This window comes from Mytilus edulis, chromosome 5 (assembly GCF_963676685.1).
Source record: "Mytilus edulis chromosome 5, xbMytEdul2.2, whole genome shotgun sequence".
NCBI lineage: Eukaryota > Metazoa > Mollusca > Bivalvia > Mytilida > Mytilidae > Mytilus > Mytilus edulis.
The window spans coordinates 6,685,196-6,710,105 of NC_092348.1; the positions used below are offsets into that span (position 1 = coordinate 6,685,196).

Genomic DNA, 24,910 nt, shown 5'->3' on the forward strand with positions numbered 1-24,910 from the left:
ATTGATAGATTTTCATCCCCGCCCGCCCCTCTGAAATCGTCCCGCCCCGAATTTTTTTATTTTAGAAAATTTACGATTTCCGGATTTCGTTCATTCCCGTTACCGGTAACCGTTAAAATTTCGTTTCATCCTCAACTTCCTGTTTCAAATTTCGGTTTTGTACCTCAAGTAAATCTTATAAAAATGATTAAGTCGACCTTTCCGCTGCTCTATGATGACAACATCATCTTCGGAGAGTTAAGATTGATAACGAGAATGACGTGAACTATTGGTGTTAAGAGAAACACGCTGTTTCCAAGACTGCACAAATCGCGGTATGTCACAGATTTCTGTGATTAGAAAACTGCGGACTTTTTAATTTATGCAATGACTTTATCTCAGGAAATTTAAACTGTAAATGATACCCAAAGCGCAAGATTCGTGGAAACCATTGATACAGAAAACATGACTGGATTATAGATATTGAAATACAAGCACGAACTTGTCAGATTTATGACCGTTTATTGAAATTAAAAAGTCGACTAACATATGCATTTTATTTATGCAAGCCCTTTGATTTTACCCATGGCTGTCTTTTTATGTTGACAAACAGCAAATGTCCCAATACACCCCAAAAGAGTCATTAAAGAGTCATTAAACAACTTTTTTTTTATTATTAAGTTCATGTTTTACATGATAATTATATTTTCATCTTGCATATAAAGTACCAACCCTATTATTTTCAACACTCTGAGTTTTCATTTTATTCTGTACTCATAATAATTGTGTTGCATACCAATGCATTTGCTTCATTTTATGGGAATACAAACCATTGTTTAGAAACCCAAATACATTTGGTGTAGGTAGTCTAACTGAAGGGAGTATTTCTCACACGTTTTTGTTGTTAGTTTTTAAAGCCGCAATTAGATATATTTATTTAAGGATTTGAAAAATTATGTAAGATTCCTCATACTTGTGTATATAAAAAAGAAGATGTGGTATGATTGCCAATGAGACAACTATCCACAAAAGACCAAAATGACACAGACATTAACAACTATAGGTCACTGTACGGCCTTAACAATACATGATATAAGCTTAGTATTACACTTGCATATATGAAGAACTCGTCACAAAACATGCAAAAGGGTTTCATATGAAATAAAATTTAAAAAATAAAATCCTCCCACCCGCCCCATTTTTTCAAGAAATTTGGATGAAAATCTACTAATTAATTTTAGTTGGCCTTACTGTATAGATTTGGAGATAAAAAAAGCAGGTTTTTGTAATATAAACATTTGTGACATCCTGCGTTATTACTGGTAATGGTACAAATGTAATATAATCTATCTACAGACACAATACCAAATTAATAAGTCGATATTTTAATCATGGTTTGTCAAAAAAACACGGAATTGTTTTCCGATGGATAAGGTTGCATAGGAGAAGATATGTGGAGTTTGTTATTCAATATCAGATGTTTATTGCATGAAACAGTCCAAGGTAATCAACATGTTAGTATTCAGGTGCGTCATTCAAAACAATCATTTTATATCATATTACCAAGAAAAGCAAAGGTTGTTACCGACAAATCAATAATTGATACAGAAATTTCATAATTAATAATCATGATTTGTGTGTCTCTTTGTTGTGAAATTTTATCCATTATAGAACAGTATCCTGTGACAAAGAGGAACCAACAAGAACAAAAGGATTACAAGATAACTGTTAGCTAGTATAAATCAATATGATCTGTAATGGAGGGATTACTTATAGAGAAATAGGGGTTTCAACCTTAATTTTACTATCAAAAGGCTCTGGTACTGAGATATCTCTATATAGACTTCTTCTATGAAAGTATAAAAGTTTTACGAATGCCAATGTTTATGGTTTGTTTGGAACATATTGGTGTGTAGATTAAATGGCATTTTGCATAGTTCATTGATTTGGTTTATCATATACTCTTGAATAGCAATGTTCATGGCTTGTTGGGAACCCTATTGTTTATAAGTTGAATGCCAATGTTCATGGTTTATTATGGTTTTCTTGGTTCATACCTTGCATGCCAATGTTCATGATTTAATAGGAACCCTTGGTTCATAACTTTCATGTCAATGTTCATGGTTTAATAGGAACCCTTGGTTCATACCTTTCATGACAATGCTCATGGTTTATTATGGTTTTCTTGGTTCATACCTTTCATGCCAATGTTCATGGTTTATTATGGTTTCCTTGGTTCATACCTTTCATGCCAATGTTCATGGTTTATTACGGTTTTCTTGGTTCATACCTTTCATGCCAATGTTCATGGTTTGTTACGGTTTCCTTGGTTCATAGGTTTCATGCAAATGATCATGACGTATTAGGGTTTCCTTGGTTTATACCAGATTTCATGCAAATGTTCATGGTTTAAGTTGAATGCTAATGTTCATTACTTTTTGGGAAATCGTTGGATTGTTATATATACTTGTAAAATAGAGATGACTCAACCATGGATTTCTTTCTTCTTTTTTATCCTCTTCATAAATATTATATAGTTCAGATTTACTGGTACATGTAGTTATTTTGTATGTGTAATTTATGATTTATTACATATATTTTTGATTGATGGAAATATATTTTTTTTGCAAATAAATACTCTGTTTCCTGAAGGCTTTAGAATTACTATAGAAATCTGTACTCTATAACTTTTAGGTCTTTGACAGTTCAAGTTTGAAATCTGTTAGATCTTGACATGTTGGCATGCAGTATGTTTTCAAGCTGCATCCTGAGATGGTATGTCCTGGTGAGAGATATGTGCATGTAATATTTCACAGTTGACATCACTCTTTAGAATGTGTTTGACCCTGCATGTCCATAGTGTATCAGTCACAGAATCAGACCCCATACTTGATAGTGAAATATGGCTTCTGACTGACCTAGTCCTACTTGACATGCCCTAACTGTATCTAAGACTGGTTTCTAATTTAGTATCAGGCCTCCAACTTAGTGATAAATGTTCAGAAACAGATAGCTCATATCAGAACAGTAGGCAGTGTATTGATAAATCATCACAGAAGTTTTTATCCATAAAATTCATAGCATTAAGTTTTCAAGGGCGATCAGATTGCATCAAATGTGGGTGTACAAGTTATTCTTTCTTTATGAAATTAGATGTTTTAATCTTACATTAAAATGGGGCTGAATATTTTATTGGCATTAGTAAGTTAAGGCTTATCAATCTATAAAGTGATGAAAGTAGAAATTTCTCCTATTTTCATCTCTTAAATCTCACTTAAAACAACAGCAGCAATTGTTGTGGCTTAAATGTTTTTTTTTACATTTTTCTAAGGCTGTTTATTTAATGTCTTTTAATTACATTACATGTATGCTTCCACTCTTCAATGTTCAATGTACTTCTGTCAGTGCTTTTACACCAATATAAATTTATAAAAAAGAAGCATTCAATTCTTACTAAAAACTATCCTGCATTATCAGATCCTGAAAAGAACTTGTATGAAATTAAAAAATTATTGTTGGTGCCACATCATTGTCCATTTGTTTTTTGTGTTCTCTTTCATATTGAGTTTTCTGCTGGTGATATTTTTCCTTGGAATTGAATTAGATTTTCTTCCTTTGAATTGAATTGTATTTGTCTATTCTCCTTTCCAGCTAATAAGGATTATGATTGCTGTTTAAATAGTTTTGTTACCTCAGTGGTTAACAATCTCTTTTGAAATTTGATTATTTTACAATTCCAGTAAAGCACACAGATTCCATTTCACACTCGACTATTTTTCCATGATTACAATTTTCTATCTAATTGACGTTGACTCATTTTCCAGTTTTAGAAAGATATGAGTGTCCTCAGGTCTCTATTAGGGAATAGTTCTGTGATAAAATGCTTTAATTGCTAATTTTGTAACAAATCAACCATAAATAGTGGCCCTCTTCACGTGTTGTGATTGGTTCTTAGGACATATTGTATCCCTAGAATAGAAGAATTTGGTATGATTTTTCATCTTGAGTTTGATATTATTTGTACTTTAATTGATGTATCTTGATATGAGTTATTGCCAGTAAACCCTTAAACTTCAATGTTTATTATGTTGTAAAATTCATTCAAAGGAAAATGGTTGAGATTCATCAAATATTTCCAATGAGTTCTTTTGTGCTTGGAAACTACTTCAAGTGAACAAAAAATCTTTAAAATTTTTTTTGATGGTGTGGATCAACTTATAAATAATGTTGTTTTTATGGGGTAAGTTGATGATAGCTTGATGTTTGTGAGTGTATTGTGTGTTAAGAATAAGCTCCCAGGAAGATAGCTTGGTGTTGTTCTATCATATTTTGAGAAATAGACCTCCAAGAATTTGTTTGAATAAGTTAATGCAATCAAAAGAAGTTTCTTTAAGATGGAGATTTGAAAAGATGTAATTGGTCATTTTATTTTCAGATTCTTTAAATTCTTTTTGGTTGCTAATGTGATCTTTGCTTACTTAAAATCAGTGAACTTCCGATGATGGATTTTCTCGGTTTCACTTTTCATCATTTTACCTTTTGTGGCTGTGGTTTAACCCCGAGGATTAAGAAAACATACAACCAATAGTTCACTCCATCTTAATTTGATGATTAAAATTTTTGTGGTTTGTAAAACTAGCCTTAATGAAGTCATCCTACCCTAGGTTTGGAACTTCCGTTGGTGGCTTCTACCTTCTTCACTTTCTCCGGTCCTGTGGTAATGGATTATCCCCCCTTTCATTTGTCAGTCAGGAAGTTCAGACTATTGTATTTGTTCACACAAGTTATAATTTGCAGCATATTTAATTGAAATTTTATTTGAATAAGCCCGTCTAATATTAACTTAAAACGTTGTATGTTGCACGCCTAATTTATTTATTATTCAATCATGGGAGGGTTTAACTACAGGTGACAATATATCAACACCTGACATGGCGAACATAAAGTCTTCGGATTTTACACATCCTGAATAGGGAGACTTTAGTTCGTACTTCATTTTTTTACCCCTGATTTGAAAGTGATGTGAATTTCATTTCAGGCTGCTACTTGTCATGCATGAACGACTATTCATCGTTACTCAATGATAAGCAGGTTTTGGAAAATATATATTTGCAAGTCAAATAAGTTAAGCCTGATGGAAAGTAGTATGTAATTTAGGTATGAAATAGAGAATATGATACACTCCCCAGTACTGACATTGTGGTTTGATGATTTTAACGACATTGGGATTACAGTTTTTGATTGTATACTTTATAGAATGCACCCTATATAATCACATTGAATAATCCTTGATGTGTATTATTAGTAGATCTGTGAGAATATAGCTGACTTCATCTGGTTTGATAAAACACCCACCCTTAATAGATTATAGCTTGTTGAGTCAACTATTGGTTTGTTTCTTTGTACAGCTTTGTAGATAAACTTTACATTGCATAGGAATTACTTTATTTATAAAATCGGATAGAATAACTTGCAATTATAGAAATAAAAATGATGGAGGTAGTTTCAATTAGAAAAAAAATCAAGAATTTTACAACCTCTAGTCATAAAGATGGTTCTTGAAATTTCAATAGCTCATAGCTAATTCCAGGGGGTTGGGATAAAAGTTGACAGTATACAGTATGTTGTACATCTGTCCTGCAGGTATTTTATATCAACCCACATCTTGAAATATCTTCTAAATATTGTCCTTATACAAGAACAATTCTGTTTCAGATAACTAGTAAAAATAGCGTCAGACAAGTTTTTGCCATATTGAATTTCTATATCAAATAAATTTCCAAAACTGTTGTTCAGTAGAATATTAAAGGAATTTGAATTTGATGTAATTTAAGTATAATTTTGATTAATGCAAAATGCAGTGGGGTGTTTGGTCATACCAAAAATATCCAAGTTGGTTTAATAGGTGCATGTTTGTAAACTACATAGTTAATTTGTAATTTTATATGGAAGTAAACCTATACACCCCGGTATTAAAATCTCCTCAATCAAGGCTGTATGGGAGACAGACATAGATTCAATACGGAAAACCATTGCATGATCTAAGCCGTTTATTATTATGTCAAAAACGTCAACTGTAACGTTTTATGAAAATGACACTTTTGTCAATGAAAACCACATTTAATTGGCCTTGAAAAATAATTAGTTTTCTATAAAACGATTGACAATTAATAATTAGACAGTTTGTGAAAAATGTAACGGGGTCATTTAATTCCGTGAACAACATTTATAACTATTCCGTGTTTATGATACCTGTATCTTATTTTTGATTTTCTTGACCTTCCGAAATTTGTCATTTTCCGTTGTGCAGTGGGCGTTGATTATTTGACATGTAATGCACATCTAAAGATATAACATCCTGTGTGGTTACATTGGACATGAGTTTCACGCCAATTGCCTTGTTGCTTAAAATAGGATTAAATGGTCATTTGGTTCAAAATGCATGTAGAATTATATAACAGACATTGATACAGATAATTTAATTATTTCACTGATTTTATCAAGCTTGAAATGATCGAACAACCTATAATTGAAAATTAATGCTGCTATATTTCCAAAAAAATTTAATAATTGTCTGACAAGACATATTTTTTGCACTTAACAGTGAAAATAATGTCTTCCTGCATTTGTTCATTTTATGATAAATCTTTACAGGTATATAAAACATTGATGTATCGAAAATAAGGTATTTCTTATAAACACAATAAGATGGATAGCTTTTATCCTTATTTAATACTTCAAAGTAACTTGCATGTGCATTTGAATTATTAGATAAATAATATTAACAATAATTTGTCAAAATTTAATTTTAACATGACTCAAAGCTGTTCAATTTGTTTGTTTAAACGTTGTCTTTTAAATACAGGTGAAGCCTCGCCAATTTTAATTTAAATAATTTATCAAATCGTTTGCATGTATTTTAGAAATAACCAAAATGGCATCATGTAATTTATGAGTTCTGATCGGTACAAATTACTCAATTTAAAAGTAGGTTTTAGTAGGATAAAAAGTTTGTTCTACAGACACATCACATTGTATGAATTAATATTAATTATATTTACTCAGCCAAAACATTATGTTATAAAAATTTTCCTTTCCACTTAACACATGCTACAGAATCATTTAAAATTTGAACAGTAAAACCATTGAATCTATTAAAATCAACATGTTTAAACCTTTTTAACCAGACAATATTATTGGATTGTTGTAAATTATGAATTGATTGTTTATAATTTTGATTAAAGCTGAAATTGACACAAGTTTTTCTCATGAATATTCATTAATTACCTGTCATTTTATAGATACAGCCGTTTTTACCGTTTTCTAATTTAAACTTTTATTGGCATAAATAATTACACGAATTTTTTGAATTTATCACTTGTTTTTTGTCTGATACTGGTTTACTTGCTCAGTTTATTAAATTGGTTGTCTATAAGGTGTTAGGTGTAGAAAACAGAAAAAGATATATTTTAGATGTAGATTGTTATAATCTGACCAATTAGATGCAGATAAAGGGGAGATTGTGGGCCAATTTTCTTGTGGAGCACCTTATTTGGTAAGTGCATAGACTTTTTCAGGTCTAACTCCTAATTTTTTGCTTAACACATCCCCCCTTTTTTATAAAATCCTGAATCTGCAACTGCTATGACATTTTTTAAACAACTGTGAATTACATATAGAAATTCTTGACTTAATATTTAAAGTTAATAATGAGTGTTTTTTGTCGTTGAAAGGTTAACTCCTTCATTGCATTAACCTAGTATACAAAATGCACAGTCAATGAGCTTTTATATAAACGATTTCTTACTTTGTAAATATCTTTATAACAGAAAGATCACCCTTAAAGTTTTCAAGTGTATTCAAACAACTTGGTCCAAAGTATTTTGTATAAGCTGTACAAGGCTGCACTATATTGTTGGCTAACTCACGCAGAGTGTTCCTTCAGATAGGAAGCACAAATAACTAAAGTGATAAATATATGGGAATTACATAAAGGAACCTGTCCTGTTGTATGACAGAAGATTCCCTATTTAATGTTTTGTGTAAATACTATTAAAGCAATGACTGGCAATAACACCTGTAGGTTATATAATTGAGAGAGGACACGTTTTAAAATTCTTTATCTTCGAAGCATTGATGGCCTTTTAAATGCAATTGAAAAAGCATAATTAGTTGCAACTATCGCTCATATTTGCTTTCGTTCTATTCAATTTAGGTAATTTTATCTTAGACAAACCTTGCACCTATTTTATAAGTAGGCTTTTAGTCGCTTTTGTCAACTAATTAGAGTTAGGCAATGTACATTTCGTTTTTCTTTTACAAACTAATTATATTTTGTCATTCCATTTTTAGCATCTTAGGTGTTCCTTTTCTTTCAAATAATTAGATGGAAGTCAGTTCCCATTGATCAATAGTTATTTTTTCCGATGATTTGAATTTAAGCGATAGGATCTTTATGTCTCGCTAAGGTTAGTACTAAGTGGACTTGTATTCTTGTTAACTTTAAAATATTGATTGCTATAAAGTGTTTTTTTCATCGTTTGATTATCTGATATTAATGTTCGGACATTGACCATAAATTTTAATTTCTTTGTGAAGTATTTGACCCAGACCTTAGATCTTGTAAATGATTTTTATGTGTTCCTGATAATTTGATGTTTTATAGATATTACTAACAACTATGCCCAGTGGCCATTATATTGCTATATAGTGAATTGAGTATATAAAAGAATCAAGTATATACTGTAAAATCTATGTCTAGATTCTAATAGCTATGATTCTATTGTTTGGACTTTTTTATAATAAAATGAAAAGATATTTTTTTCATCATGAGATATTTTTAGTTTCTTTCATAGTAAAGGCTGTAACATACATTAGAAAGAAAATTTCTTTTAGAAATAATGCATGCATGCAATAACATTTTACAACACAATTCATTAAATGACATATTGTAAAATGAAATAAATATTTGAATAGATAATAATCTTCTGTGTGTATAAGAGCCTGTATATTCAGAATTTTTGTGATGCTTTTATTATTGTAAAAAAAAATAACAGGATAGGTTTTCCAAAAATAAAAGCTTGCATTTAATTTTTTTTCATAGCATAAATGGAGCATATGCAGCATCTTCTTGAATAAAGGAATAAGTAAGCTTGCATTTTTGTTCATTTAAAAAAAAATTACAACAATGAATGCACACACAAATTTCTGAATTTACAGTAATTAAAAACCAAAATCTTTCTATTTTAAAATTATGGTGTTCCTTTTTTCTGAAGTTGCCTCATGCTGCTTATGATAAGATAGAATAAAACATAGAAAACGAAAAAGAATATCTGTAATTTCTGACATACTTTTTTTGTTGACAAATTTTTCCTGTTTTGACCGATCATAAGAAAGATGGTAATAGCCTGAGGCCAAACAGATTTAATACATGATGTGTCTATCATTGATCCCTATTGATAGATCATGTTAGTGTAGACAGGAATTAAAAATACATATCTGATCTATCAAAAAAAGGGGGGCATGTCAGTTATTGTTGTTGTAGAAAGGAGTTGGAAGTATATATCTTATCTATCAAAAAGGGGGCATGCCAGACTTACCAAGGAGTGTGTTGTTGTTGAAGAAAAATCTAAACATATAATTCCTATCAAAAAAGGAAGGGGGGTCAGTTATCTAGAACTATATTCCCGCTAAAAAAAGGGTGGGGGGGCATGTCAAACTTTTCAAAGTGTGTAATGTTGATAGGAATTTGAAATATATGTCTAATCTATCCAAAAGGGGATGTCAGAATCTGTATTTTAAGAGTGAAATTTCAGTTTATATGTATACATGTAAACTTACGTGGATAGATGTTTTTTTTTTCTTTTTAGTTGTATTATCAGTGGAGGTCTGTTAATATATTGTAACATATTTTATTGTGTCTCATTTGAATTGATTATAACATAAGTTGATAAAAAAAATAGTACATAAACTATCACCAAATGGTGTTCATTATCATTTAATTAGCCATGAAACCAGGTGTTTTCCTTTGTTTCATATCATAACTGATAATTTTTATATCGTCAGGTTGTATTGATACGTATTATGTTCACAGTTTGGATAGATATGGTTGTTGGGTTGTAGACAGTCAGACTTCTGCTGTAGCCTGCTCATTCTCATCTTCCGAAGCCAGAGAAACAGAGGTTAATGGTTTATTTTGCTGCTGCACGCTATAAGACATCACATCATATCTAAATAAAATATCCTATTTTAGAAATTCATCCATAGAAAAGATGCATGTCTAAACGAAAGTCTTTAAAAAATATATTTGTGCAGTAAAATTGAAGGACTATTTTTGTACAGCACTGATGTGTTAGATGTTCATTACAGTTTATCATAAATTTACATAATTCATTTGAAATTTTCCATATTAGCAAATGAAATCTTATTGTTCATTGATTTCCAATTTGAAGCTTTTTCCATATATAGAGACAACCATTAAAGGAAATGTTTTGTTATATTTTGAAAATGATGTAGTTTAAACTTAAAAAATATAACTGAAAATGAGCTGATATATAAAAGAAATAAAAGCCAAGCTTAAATTCTTTCTTATTATAAATTTAAATGCTTTCATCTTTTATGACCACTTTATAGATTTAAATAGAAGTATTTTTACGATCGTAGGATTGTAGTCGTTCCTAACTGAAGAGATGACCTTTAAATCTTTTAAAAACATGTATGTTTAACTTCTTTGTTTCTGGGTCAAAATATTGAAATTGATCTATTATAGATATCAATATTTTGAAAAATAATATTTATTTAGTTTATCATAGTAATAATTCACTTGACTTGGATTTTACAGCCTCTAGCCATAAAAATGACATGGATCTTGAGATTTCTATAGTCCATAGGTAACTGCAGGGGGTAGGGGTACCAGTTAACTGTATACAGTATGTTGCACACCTGTCTTGCAGGTAGGAATCACTTTCATGTTTACCTGAGGCAGGTCAATATTTTTGATTGACATTCATGTAAAGACAAATTAGGGAGATTAGCAAGTTATTGTAGAAGAAGTGATAATTTGACTAAAAATGTAAAATAATTTTGTATTATTATATAACGATTGTCATTGTTGTGTGACATTGATTTATTAACTGTCCAGTGGTCAAGTTGTGGTCAAGTTGTGGAATTTTTTAGGTTTAAATGTTCACTTTTGATTTTCAATGGAATAAAAAAGTAAGTTTATTTTATATCTGTGTAAAAAATATTTGATTTGTCTCTTATTTTCCTAGAAATAATTTGACTCTGATACTTCATACAATAAATGTTTTTTTGGTCAAATACTCTGGAATATAAAAAAATATTGGCCATTGTAGAGACATTGAAATTTCTTTCATAAGAACAGGAAACAAAATCCTTACACCAAGTTGAAAAATCCCAACGAAAAGGAATGTTACGTTTATTGTTGTTCCTCATTTCAAAGTTATCAACACAGAGCCTGCACATCACTGCAAGTTTAAAATCCACACAGAGCCTGCACCTCAGTGCGACTTCAATACATTGACTGTTGACCAGGTCTTTGGCTATTTAAGGAGTTTGTGCGACATTTTTACATCCCTACGTAACCATCACGATGAGTCCATTAGACATTTTTACATCCCTACCATCACGCTACATGTAATTACCCACTAGATCATTAGATGTCAATATCTAATCGATAACCATGTCAATATCATCATACCTGACCAATGATTAACATTATGTGTATTTAACACCTTATTATACACTGGACATAATTTTTTCTCTGATCGGGAAAAAAACTGAGGTTTGTCAGATTTTTTTCTTTTTATAAAACTTTTTTCGCTATTATTTGTTCCAGTGAGTCTATAAATGATGCTTTCTGCTAATATTGTAATTTTAAAAGTAAATGTGTAATTAAAATGTTAAACAAAGTTATGGACATTTTCTATGTTTTCTACCACTTCTTTATTTATGTTCCCTGGGCAACCAAAAATACAGCTATTTAACAGTAAACATGTTTACTTGTTTCATTTTTCATATTTGATATTTTTTGGAAGGAAATTTCTTTGATTGATGTACATTTGTAGTTGAAAATATGCATTGAACAATTTAACCTGAGTGTGAACCCTAGACTAACACCTCTACAAATTAGATTTGGCAGTTAGAATGAACTTTACATTGCCAAATAGATCAGATTCAGTGTTCAGAAACAAGATAAAACATTTCATTGAACCTTTATCTGTCTGTATATCATTGATAAATTTTATTATGGTTCCTTTCTGTGTAGCACAGAACAAAATATTAGTAAGCCTATCAAGAATAACTTGACTTCTTGTAAAACTTGCATAAAATGCTGTTCAGTAAATAAACATACAAGCAAGTTTCCTGATTTGATGTTTTTTTTTTAAATTGAATCACTTCCCGTTATAAGAATCTTTTGTTTCAAACAAAGTAAAAAGAATTATAACAATAAATATGTATAAAGTCAGTGTATGCTGTATCTTCCCAAAAGCTAATTATTGATACAATGCTCTATATTTGTACAGTTAGCTTTAGTATCAAGTCACACTACACTGTACAGCTTCCCAAATCATTGTTATATATGGAGTGTACAGTTTGTACACTTAGCCTTAGTATCAAGTCACGGTACATTGTACAGCTCCCCAATTATTGTTATTTATGGAGTGTACAGTTTGTACACTTAGCCTTAGTATCAAGTCACGGTACACTGTACAGCTTCCCAAATCATTGTTATTTATGGAGTGTACAGTACGTTGAACAATATGTCCCCACGATTTTGTCCAGGTAGATTTCAGATAAGGGTGATAAACTTTTATCAATTATTGGCCAATTATCTAGTTGTAAACTTGTAAACTGTAAACTGTATTTATTGCCTTAACTCTAGTTTATGATTTCTCATTTCAGATAAATATATACTCCAGAAGAATTAACAAAGAAATATTGTCTTGTGAAGAATTGTGGAGTATATTTAAATCGGATGTGACTTCTTAAGGAATAGCAAGTGATTCAAATTTCATTTTAAAAATGAGGATTTAAATAAGATTAGCGGATTTATATATGGATATAATATATGAAGTGAAAGTTTTATAATGTAAGGATGTTATAGATATTTTTTGTTGGAGATATATATTATTTGTTAGAATTCTACTTCTGAGATTTATAAAGCTAGGAAGCTTTCGCGTCCAATGAATCTTACTTAGCCGGGAACCGACGGCAATGTCATGTGGATTAGCATCTTACGATTGTTGCTTCTACTTCTGCACATTTTGGAAGGTGAGAATTATTTGTCATTGTTTGTAGTAGGAAAAATAAACAATCTGATTATTTTCAAGCAATAAATTGGTTCAGAAGTTAGCCAATGAGGGATGAATAGTTACCAAAAGATTATGAAAATTACTGATTATTCAGTATTCATAGGAAGTTTATGCTCTAGTTTCCTGCTAAATATGAGATCTCCCATATAAAAACCTATTTAATACTTGAGAGAGAAAAAAAATAGTGAGCACAAAAATGATAAAATTTTGAAAAGTGAAGCATTAGAAATGAGCATTCAGATATATTGAAACATATATCATTTGCATTTTCATTTTCAATATTTAACCTAAAGCATTTTCATTTTTAATAATTAACCTCTTGGAAAATGGTTAAATTTTCTGATGTTATTAGTACTGTCCTTCAGATGGAGAAAAATTATTAAGAAAACATCTGGGAATGCTTCCTGAATCTATTTTATATAATTGGAATCGGAAACTTTATAATTAATTTCTCTATTTTAATGTAAAAGCCCTTCTAACTTATAATAGTTTTACCACTGGTAGTTGTGAATATTGCATTAATCTGTCAGTTCTGACAACTATAATTATATCAAATGTTGTCTTTCCTTCCACTTTTGTTTTTTCCCTAAATGAAGGTATACTTCAATAAGACAGAAACTCAGCTACAAAATTAACCAAAAGACATTTAGTGGGCAACATATAGTTTTCAGCAATATACTTTTGGGTTGTTTCTTGAGCACAAAGTATTTTCCAGTATTATTTCATGTGATGGTCCATATTTCTAAATATTTGCATCTGGTCTTCATATTCCTAAAACAGAGATGGACTTACTGCTTATTTCTGGCTATTTCAAAATGTATTGGGTCTCGACAGATACCATACATCTTAAATAAAAGCAAGATTTCCTATTCCAGATTTTTTTTTACCTAACTTTAAGTATCGGAAACTGTCCTACTTCGTCTTAATTGTGTAACATAAAAATAAATATTGAATTAAATTGGGTCTCAAGAAACGTAACAAATTTATCATAAAATTAATTACAGATTTCACCAACAATTACAATATCAATTTGCTGTTAAAAAACAATTAGGACAAATTTCTGTTTTATGTTATGAAAATGAAAAGAAGGAATGTTAATTCATTTAAACTGATTCATAATTTTTTTATCCCTGTAAATTATACTCTAATTTGACTATGTTTCTTGAGTTTCACTATTCTTTTCACTCTATGAAGTGTAAAATTGTGGGGTAGAATCAAGATTTTATCATAGCCTTGTCAGATGTTTCTGACATGGGACTTTTTCAAGGTGAGTGGGTAGGTCATGAGTAAGATTTAAAAAAATACAAACAAGCAATTCAACTTGATTAAATGAATTAAACTTTATTTATAAACAATCCACAAAAAACTGATTTTTATCTAAACTTGGACCAGAAATTGATTAGATAATTATTTACTGTCCTTTCATTGGATTTCACAATTACACCAGAAATAATCTTCCAGCTATACATGATAATTTCATCAAATTCAACACGTTTCTGTGAAAATTCCATGAAAATTGAAGAATTCAGAAATTTCAAGTACTAAAACTGAAATTCTTGACCGCAGTCCAGAGTTCAACTTCCTGGAAAGAGAGAGTGACTTTTGTTAATAAAGTGCCATTATCCAAATTCTGTCCATTTTTGTCCGTTTTATATTTAAAATCTACTATTTTCGTTTTAATTCAAATCCTTGTCTTTGGAATTTGCTTATTATGATTAAGCTAAAAATTCAGATAATTCAAAATATTTTGACCGAACAATTCCTACAAACTTATTGATGTTTGCAGGAATTAAATATATTGAGTGAATTACTCTGTATGATTCAGATTTCTGACAGTAATGAAATCGTGATAAGACCATAGAGTACGTGTATTACAAATGACTGAGTGGTTTATAATAGTAGCCTCTATTGTAGCGGTCAGTAAGGGTCAGTGTCAAGCCTGTTAGTGGACACAGCAGACGACAATGATGTATGTTTTGTAGACATGTGTTCTTTAGCTTATGTTCAGGTGTCAAGGAAGAAAGTTTAATTGAAATATTCCCATTAAACTGGTTCACTCAAATTAATTACATTCTTTATGTAGATTTTCTGAAAGAAGCTGAAATAGATTGGAACAATGATTTTTAATAGATATTCAATTGAATTAAATAAGTTAATTAATGGCAATAGCTTATAAAAGTACTTGTAGTATTGTTTTCATGTAATGTTGCTTTTCTTATTTCTTCAATGTAAAATGAGGAGAATCACAGTTTTATAGGAATTTCCCTTAAAAATAGAATCGTATATTTGACACATATAATCCATTTCTGTTTTCTTAATGAAAGTTTCTCCTATTTCAGTCGTTATTGTCATTATTTAAGCTCTTTTCTTAATCATGTTAATGAAGGTGTGTCTTTTTATGAGCATGATGTTTTGCAAGGATTTTTATTGAACTCATATTATTTCTGATCAATTTTGTTTTCACTAGTATCAGTAATAACCTTGTGAAAATTTCAAAGTTATTGGTCATCTGGTCTTTGATCAGTTTTAATGATTTCCGTTCAAAGTTTTACTCTTGAAAAGTAAATAAACAACAAAAGACTGTAGAAAATCAGTAACGTCACGATATGTAAGGGTGGGGCTAACTGTGAAAAAACTAGTGGTGATTATGGCAAACTACCCTGTTAAAAAAAGCCATAAAGAGGAGCCTTTAATGAGTCATCTAGGTAATCCCCTGCTGTTATTTTTAACGATATTTCCTCTGGACAGCTCTCTACAAAAGGAAGTTTCTGAGAGTATTGTCGCCCTCTACATGATAATACAATCAATATAGTGTGTTGACAATGGCTTATAAAGAGATAAAAGTTAGCGTTAGATAAGATACTGAACACCAGGTGGGGTTATGCAAGTTTAAAGTGTCATAATTCAGAGTGATTTGGACCTTAAAAAGTGTTGTATTTGATAAACTTAAATCTACATGTATATAAATTATTAAAAATTCGAAAAGTTTAGATTTTTGGTACACGTTGGTATTCATTAACATGAATCTGTACTGATATGATTTTGTTCAATTGTTCCAATGATCTGCTTTTAGACTTGAGGACAGTTACTGGTCATTTATTGAGACTATAAATACACACAATACAAGACCTATCATACAACTTAAGATTTGACTTTTATTTCTCCTGTTAAAACATTGTATTAACCTTGCACACCATAAAACATTAGAAACCTAATGTTCTAAAGCCTAGCATACACTAAAATCTAGGAAAAATGAATGATAAAAGCTCATTAAAGTATAAAACTAATTTGAAAAATGCATGTGTCACATAAAAGAACAATTAATAACTATCAATCAAGTGAATACAAGTTTTTTCCACCAAGAAAATATTATATAAACCTTGGCCATTGGCCTCTGTGAATATAATATTCTTGGGATAATATATCCCAAATTTCCTTTACATAGACAATATTCATACATTATAGGAAAATATTAAATATATAGTAGCTTTAGAAAGAATTGTTACCAACAAAAAGCAGTCTGTAGCAAAATATCATATAAAAATGCATAATAATGTCAATAATATGTACTACATATATTAGGGTACATGTTAATTGTAGGTTATATAAAACATGAGTTCTATAGTATGATATACCTACTGTCTGTTTCAGTCGTGATATTTATATAAATGTGAGTATTGTATGATATAATAAACTTTCTGTCTGTTTCAGTCGTGATAGGAGCATCATGGGAACAGAGACCAACCGATGTCACGGCACCGGTCGGTAGTACAGTCACATTAACATGTAAAGTTACGGGTGAACCGGGTTTTGTTACATGGAATAAAAATGGTAATACACTTGCTGTGGGAACAAGTGTAGTATCAAGTGATAGCCGTATTACTGTTCCAGTAGCTTCTAAGTTTAACCTGCAGATAACTAATCTGCAAAAAAGTGATGATGATGATTATACGTGTAACATACAAAATATACAGCCAGACTCGCAGAAAGCTGTCACTGTACACCTGACTGTTTTAGGTTAGTATCTATCTTGTTGTGTAAAAAGTGAAATGACTGTTCTGAGTTAGTATATACAATTTAATGTAGATTCAGGAAATAATGACTGCTTAAGGTAAGTATCTGTCTTGCAGTGTACCAGTACATTAAGTAGACATTGGCTGTAATTGGCTAGTTTTCGCCTTAGTCCATTTTTTTTTAGCTTTATAACATTATTAAAAGAGTTTAAATACATCTTGCAACATTACATGCCTGAGTATGGTTAGTAATTTTTATAAATTACAAATGGTGCATCTAGACTCATTAGGTACAAAATAATCCTAAAGATCAATGCAGCATATACTACATTGTATTATACCTCAACAGAATTACTGTGCTGTATTGAAACAATGACTGACCTATTTAGATATAGGAAGATGGGGTATAATTGACCATGAGAAAACTCCCCACCAGGGACTAAATGATGTAGAAATTAAGAACCATATATCACTGTTTCAGCCTTCAACAGTGAGCAATACCAATATCCTATATTTACCTATAAAAGGTCGGAAATGAAAAATGTAAAACAATTCGAAGTTGAATACCAACAGCCTGATATATGTACAAAACAATAAACAAAAAACAAATATTTTAGAAACATACAGTGAATATTTTATTGATGAAAAAAAAGTGTTGTAAGGGAGATAACTCTAGGTTAGAATATGAAAAGAAACTGAAAAATATATTCTCTAATATTGATATGTTTATTTTCTTTTTTAGTGACTCCTGGCCAGCCAAGTATTTCAATCAATGACACTCGACCACAAAAAGTGGAAAAGGATGTTGTGTCATTAACTTGTTCGTCTTCGGGAGGCAATCCACCTCCTGAATTTACATGGACCAAAAATGGATTAGTGCTCAATTCAAACATTATAGTAACAAAAGTCCCAAACGGATTATCGTCTAGTCAATTAACTGTTCATTTGGATTATAGTGATCATTTAGCGCCTTATTCATGTAGTGTCAGAAACTCTGTCAATCAGAATAATCCGTATTCCACATCAACACAAATATCGGTGCTTTGTAAGTATTTAAATACAAATTATATTTCTATAAGCAACAGTTCACATATTATATTATAAATGGGGAGATTTCAAGTATATTGAACATTTTTAATGATCTATATTCTTAAATGACAACATTACTGCTAAAATGAAAATAATTGAAAAGTTCTAATATAAACTGTGGATTCATTATTATTTGTGGGGTATAAATTTGTTCATTGATTTTGTGGATAAATGTTAACCATGAATTTAAATGTTCAATTAAAACCAGGAAATCAAATATCCAGGTAAATACCAATTTCCCTCAATGCCTGAAATTTGGTACTCCTGAAAATAAATGAATCCACAGTATCTTTTTGGGCGAATTTTGATACTCAGATATGAAGTTTTATTTAGTTAGCAGCAAAACTGGCATTCAACAATATTGAAATAACTTCTTTAACAAACATTTATAATTTACATCAACTTCGAAGTAATTTTTTTTGGGAGTCAAAACTATGAGCTCACCTACACCAAAAACAACTCTTTTATTGAAAAGATTTTGATATAGGCGATGAAGATTCTCATAATAATAATGATGTTTCTTGGCTGCACACAAACTTTTAACAAAAGGAAACAGGAGGAAAAACTTTAAATTCAATAATTTCAATTTCTTGAAAATGGAGCATACATGTATTATGACTTAATCTTGTGTAATCTACATGTATTTACGGTTTTTTATACAAGATGTTCAAAGTTAAAAGAGATCATAAAAGCGTCTTTTTCAGGACCAAAAATAGGTGTTAAATTCCTTTAAATAAAAAAATAAAAAAGTATAATTTTTAAATCTACAAGCATGGCACTTGTTCCAGGAATAATCTTCAGCAGGTACAAGTAAGTTCAAATAGCAATAAAATGTTTGAGGGCACAAAAACATTATGTTCCTCACAATATTTTTGTGCTCAACATGAACAGTCAAACATTGGAATGAACAAAGAAAGATAACTCTGGTTTTTTTTTGTAGATCATCCGAGAATAACATTTAAACCATATAAAGACTTATCATTAGAGTTAGGAAGTGCAGGATCATTAACATGTAATGTTAGTGCAAACCCACAAGTAAATTCTATATCATGGACCAAAGATGGACAACCTCTTCAAAGTAAGAAAACAGAACACAGATTATTCAATCCCCCTTGGTGTAATGCTTATACATTTGTTACCATTTCTGATGTCCGATATAAAATATAAGTGTAAAGGAGCACACAAAGTTGTTGTATACAGATTTAAGTTGTAAAAAAATCAACTTTTTGGACACAGATTTGAGAAATTATCAGACTTACTGAGCTCCTCTGCTGTTTCATAACAAATACAATCAAGTTTTATATTTTCAACAATGTATATTATCCTTAACCTTCATTTTAACATTGGATGCATTAAAAAAATTCAAAAATTTGTTAGATTTAGAGAACACCAGAATGGAATATTTGCTCACAGCAGAAGAAGAATATAAGAAGATTAAATATGTATCTACTATACAGATATAGCTTCTCTTGCATTTGTGTAGTAAAATGGTATTTTGTAGGATAACTGACAGAACCCAACAATAAACAATCTGAACAATGCTAAAAAACCATGTTTCCTTTAACATGAAATAAAAGAAGATCTTATATGAGTGTAGGTCAGTGACAAAGCAACCCAACAACACTAAAAACAAAAGAGAGATTTTACCATTGAAACTAAATGTAAAAAATCTGAATGGATGTTAATTTTGTTCTTAAATCATTTGAAGTTTGAATTACATTGTCATGATAAAAAAAGCATCAGATCAGCTAGATTTAAGAATAAAGTGTGAGTTTTTTTTTTGCTTTGAACTTGCCTTTTTACATAATGATTAATCTTCTGTCATTTTTTTTTAGCCACAAATTCCCGCATAGATTTTTCACCGGCCAGTAAAACTGACAGTGGATCATACTCATGTTCATCTTCCAATTCAATAAATGGCATCACTAAACCAGCTACAGACACAGCAACAGTCAATGTTTTATGTAAGTATTTTATTTGAAGAGAGAGAGAATTGACATGACTGACACCATTGATCTCTGATGTTGAACAAAACAGCAAACATGAAAAAGAAAGAAAGGAACGACAATTAAAAAAAAGCAGTATGAGTTGACTCTTGTTATCTCTTAAAAGTTTTAAACTAGACAAAAATGTTATTATCTCACATTGAATTAAGTAGGAAACTTTTAAAAAACATTCTGATTGTGATCAAAGGGACGCAACTCCATAGTACTAAGCAGAAAACTTTTAAAGGAAAAAAAGCATTTTGATTTTGATTAAAGGGACACAACTCTGTAATACCATGATAAATTGAAGTATTGCATGATTTAGCTAGGGGATCAATAGTATTTTTTAGTTGTGGAAAATTGTCCTTTGCTTTTTTTAATTTAATTTTCCCTTATTTTGATAATTTTTCAAAAGAGAATTTAAAAACAAAACACTCGTAGAATAGGTTTGAGTAGTTCACATTGATTAGGGACATAAATCCCCACTGACTGTTCGATATGTAAGAAATAACTAGATTCTTTTCTTTCTTCAGATCCTCCAGTCATTACAATACCAGAAGTTTACGAAGTAAATGAATCAGCGACATTAGATATCACATGTAATGTTGATGCTTACCCCACCCCCTTTTACACAAGATGGCAGAAGACCGACAACAGTATCCAATCAAACAACAACCGATTAACTATTGACAATATCAAACGTTCACACAAGGGCAACTACTCGTGTATCTCTAAGAATGCTATGAGGCCGTCAGGAGATTCTGAACGTATTGAAGAAAGGATTAAATATACATATCTCTATGTTAGATGTAAGTTAGTAAAAAAAAAAAGAGTTTTAATGTGCAATTGTGTAATTGAATTCTATCATCTTTTAGAATGTAAAACTATGTTTTAGAAATATTGGTAATTTGTTTTAAGCAGCTTCAGTTTTAATTGTGCATGTGTTGTCTACTTTTCTCCAAGTTTTTTTTCCAATTTTTTGATGCAATTCATATCTCAATGGCTTTGGACAGACACCTTGATCCTGATATGCATGTAATATTTGCCACTGCACTTTGAAGAACATTCCATTGTCATCATTAACCATAATATTTCAAATTGCATTAGGATTACAATTTAAATTAAAGATGAGCAAGAACCAATGAAGTTGGATATATCTATCTTTAATTTAACATTATGCATGTGGATCGATTCAAATATTTTCTGTCAATTATGAGCAAATTATAAAAATGCTTATAGTAGAACATATAAGCATGTTTTGTGTTATTGAGTGATAGATAGTTTAGTGATAATGATATAAACACATGATATTTTATATTTTTCAGATTCCCCTGGCAGTTCTAACATTGCCCCAGTTTCACCTGTTTTTGTAGGAAATTCTCTGACTCTTACCTGCTCTGTTAGTGATCCAGGTAATTATATTATATACTATGTAATTAATAGATACAGAATAATGCATCGATTTTACATGGATATTCAAGGATAAACAATTAAAATTATTCATCAAATCATAGTAAGCACATAAACAGGTTCTTCATGGCCAGTTTGGACACCTTTAAAGACATGTGTTATACAAAGTTTATTAACAGATCCCAAAAAGTAACTGTATTCTTAAATTTAGGAATAATTGATTGAAATGCACTTTGGAAACACTCAAAGCATATTTACATTAACCAAATATAAACATTTAGCATTAATGAATCAATATCCTTTGGTTTTCAGATGATTACGTTTTCTATATTTCTCTGAATATTTCATGTATGCTTATTTCTTTTCAAATTTGTCAAGTGTCAGGCTATAATGAAATTTGGCAATTTTAATTTTAAGGCTATCCAGCACCAACATATGAATGGAGAAAAGTTGAAACCAACCAGTTATTAGCAACAGAAACTTCACGACTTATAATTAATGGAGTCACGTTACAAGATAATGGCAACTATTCCTGTACACCTAAAAACATGATGGGGAGGGGAGGCTCAAGTACAGTCCCTGTGGTTGTCAATGGTGAGTACTTGTAATATAATCATAGTATTTCAAATTCACATCCTATATATATATATTCCTAGTAGTTAAAGTTTGTAAACTTTCGTTTTGGTAAATTTAATTTGTTAAGTATAAACCACTTCCATCTCCACATATATGTTTTCATTGTTTTAATGAATATATATGATTGATTTTTTTTAAACCATCAATTTGCAATGTTTGATACTTGTTTTTAAAATCTGAAATCTTTTTCTTTTCTTAAATAAAATGGAGTTATTTCCCATTGATTAGCAATAACATTCAATTTAAACAATTTTTCAATGAGAAATTGTCTTAATATTTTATGTATTTTTTTTTTCTCCTCAGAAAAACCAACATATGTAGGTGTTCATAAAGACAAAGATACTATATACAACAACAGAACAGGTTATTGGTTACAGTGTAAAGTAAGAGGACGTCCAGAACCATTAATTCAGTGGTATAAAAACGGCAAACCTTTGGATACGTCGGGGAAATTATATAGATTAACCACTACTGTTCTACCAGTCGACACATTCAGTTTCCTTGTCACTAGTCAAGTTTATTTACAAGGTAATATTCATATAGTTTATAATGAGGTAATATTCTTATAATTTATAATTGGGGAATTTAAGTTGCAGAAAGTTCATGGATTACTTCCCTTTACAATAGATTTAAGGAAAATATTTATGCATGTGTAAAATGAGCTTTGTTGTTCTTTTCCTGTTCAAGACATGATAAGGAACCTTTGAAGGAAGTTGTAAATCTTCTTTCTCATTTGATTACCAATAATTGCAAATCATTGTATTACAAGGATATGATATTATCTTTTATTATTTTTGAAATAAAGGTTTCCTTTTCAATGTTGATTTTATTTTTCTATCAAATTAGGTCATGGCATTATGTTTCCTCCCAGCAGGGGAAGGTGAAAGTTCAAAAGTTTATACTGTAGATTCTAGTTAACCTACTCTTGTTTTAATATAAGTGCCATAAATTTGAATATATGCAGTTTAAATGATTAGAAATCTCTACTTTTCATTAAAAATTACTTTCGGAGTAATATAAATTAACAAGATTTTTCATAATTGCCAATGAGACAACTACCCACCAATGAGAAAAATATATGATTTTGTCATGGTTGTTTGGGAGTTATCCGAGTCTGACTTGTTTATTTATATATTGTTGTTATTTGTAGGAAGTGATCGTGTTGGCACAACCTCCCCACAGATCTCTGATGTAGCTAGTTATATTTGTAAAGAAACCACGTCAAACATTAATCATACAACACAACTATTTATATACTGTAAGTATAACACTTCAATGGTGGATTCAGGGTTGTTGTTACATGGAAACACATATACATGGGACACATGTTAACTTAGCATTAATTTTATAAATCTGCTCTAAAGTATCAAGCATACCTGACATTCAATATAAGCTTCTCCTTTCAAGTAAAACTAAAGAACCGTTGTGAGAATGCTCACGCCCACACATGATAAAAGTTTCAAAGTTGCATGAAATTCTGTTGAGTGGATTCAGAGGAGTTGCAAATGAGAACTGTTGCAGTAGTATATAATGGTCAAAAGTTTAATTTGATATTTTACATCCCCCTCCTCCCCCAGCCATAATTTCACAAAGTGTGTGAGTATTATATATTACCGCCAACCATAACTTTAAAAAGTTTGTGTTTTTTTGTAGTTCCCCCAACTATAACTCCCGATGAGAAGGAAGCATCCATTGCTGGGGGTACAGCTCAGTTGAAATGTTTTGGAGAGGGATATCCTGTACCAAACTTTGTCTGGAAGAGGAACAATGCTGTGATTAGTTCTGGAGGGAGACTTACAATTCATCAAACCAAAGTTATAAGTGTAACGAGATCTGAAAGCATTCTACAGATAGATAGAATTGTTGGTCAAGATTTCGGACCTTATTCGTGTGAGATGTCCAATCAGTTTGGGAAAACAACTAAAACCATCACTTTAACAGTCAAAAGTAAGTTGGTAATTTTAGTTTAAATGTTTTCAGCTGCTATTTTAGATATTAGATATTGAAGCTTCTCTTTATTGTAATAACTAGAATAGATTTTTTTTTAAATCAGGATGGACCAGATCTGTCGATTTCCCATAAAAACAGGAGTGTTCTTTGTATCTTTTTTTTATGATTATTGAAAAATCAAATTCTTTTTGACTGTAACATAATTGTAAAGGGAATATGAATGTTTTGAAGAAACAATTGTAAATATGGTACCCGATATTTCCATTGTAGCCCCTGTTAATGCACAATAAATTTTATTCGATATGCTGTTGGATACACAACAATAAATTATACTGGCGAGTTTTGATGAGAATAGCATGAGATATTATCCATTAATGGATAAATGTTTTTATTTTGTTGACAGAACAGACTTTTTTTGTAGATGAGAAAAGTTCAGCATGAACACTTTTAATACTAACTGCTATTTTGAAATCTTTTTTTTTTTATTCAGTATTTTTCCAACATTTGCATTTTT

General features: G+C 30.4%; 1 protein-coding gene across 23 annotated transcripts in view; it reads left to right on the forward strand.

Moving 5' to 3' along the window:
• The window catches only part of LOC139522826 (cell adhesion molecule CEACAM5-like), a 108,892-nt gene that overhangs the window by 51,646 nt on the left and 32,336 nt on the right, over positions 1–24,910 (forward strand). For 22 of the 23 annotated variants that reach the window (XM_071316394.1, XM_071316398.1, XM_071316393.1 and 19 more), the window contains 11 exons: positions 12,904–13,272; positions 17,025–17,330; positions 18,069–18,371; positions 19,356–19,493; positions 20,251–20,379; positions 20,934–21,209; positions 21,726–21,812; positions 22,228–22,404; positions 22,750–22,974; positions 23,597–23,704; positions 24,100–24,393. In XM_071316394.1, the coding sequence (XP_071172495.1) occupies positions 13,221–13,272; positions 17,025–17,330; positions 18,069–18,371; positions 19,356–19,493; positions 20,251–20,379; positions 20,934–21,209; positions 21,726–21,812; positions 22,228–22,404; positions 22,750–22,974; positions 23,597–23,704; positions 24,100–24,393 (2,095 nt within the window). In that variant the 5' untranslated portion in view covers positions 12,904–13,220. Of the gene's footprint in view, positions 1–10,072; positions 10,161–12,903; positions 13,273–17,024; positions 17,331–18,068; positions 18,372–19,355; positions 19,494–20,250; positions 20,380–20,933; positions 21,210–21,725; positions 21,813–22,227; positions 22,405–22,749; positions 22,975–23,596; positions 23,705–24,099; positions 24,394–24,910 lie in introns of all 23 variants that reach the window. The other variant, XM_071316401.1, reaches the window with a different exon arrangement.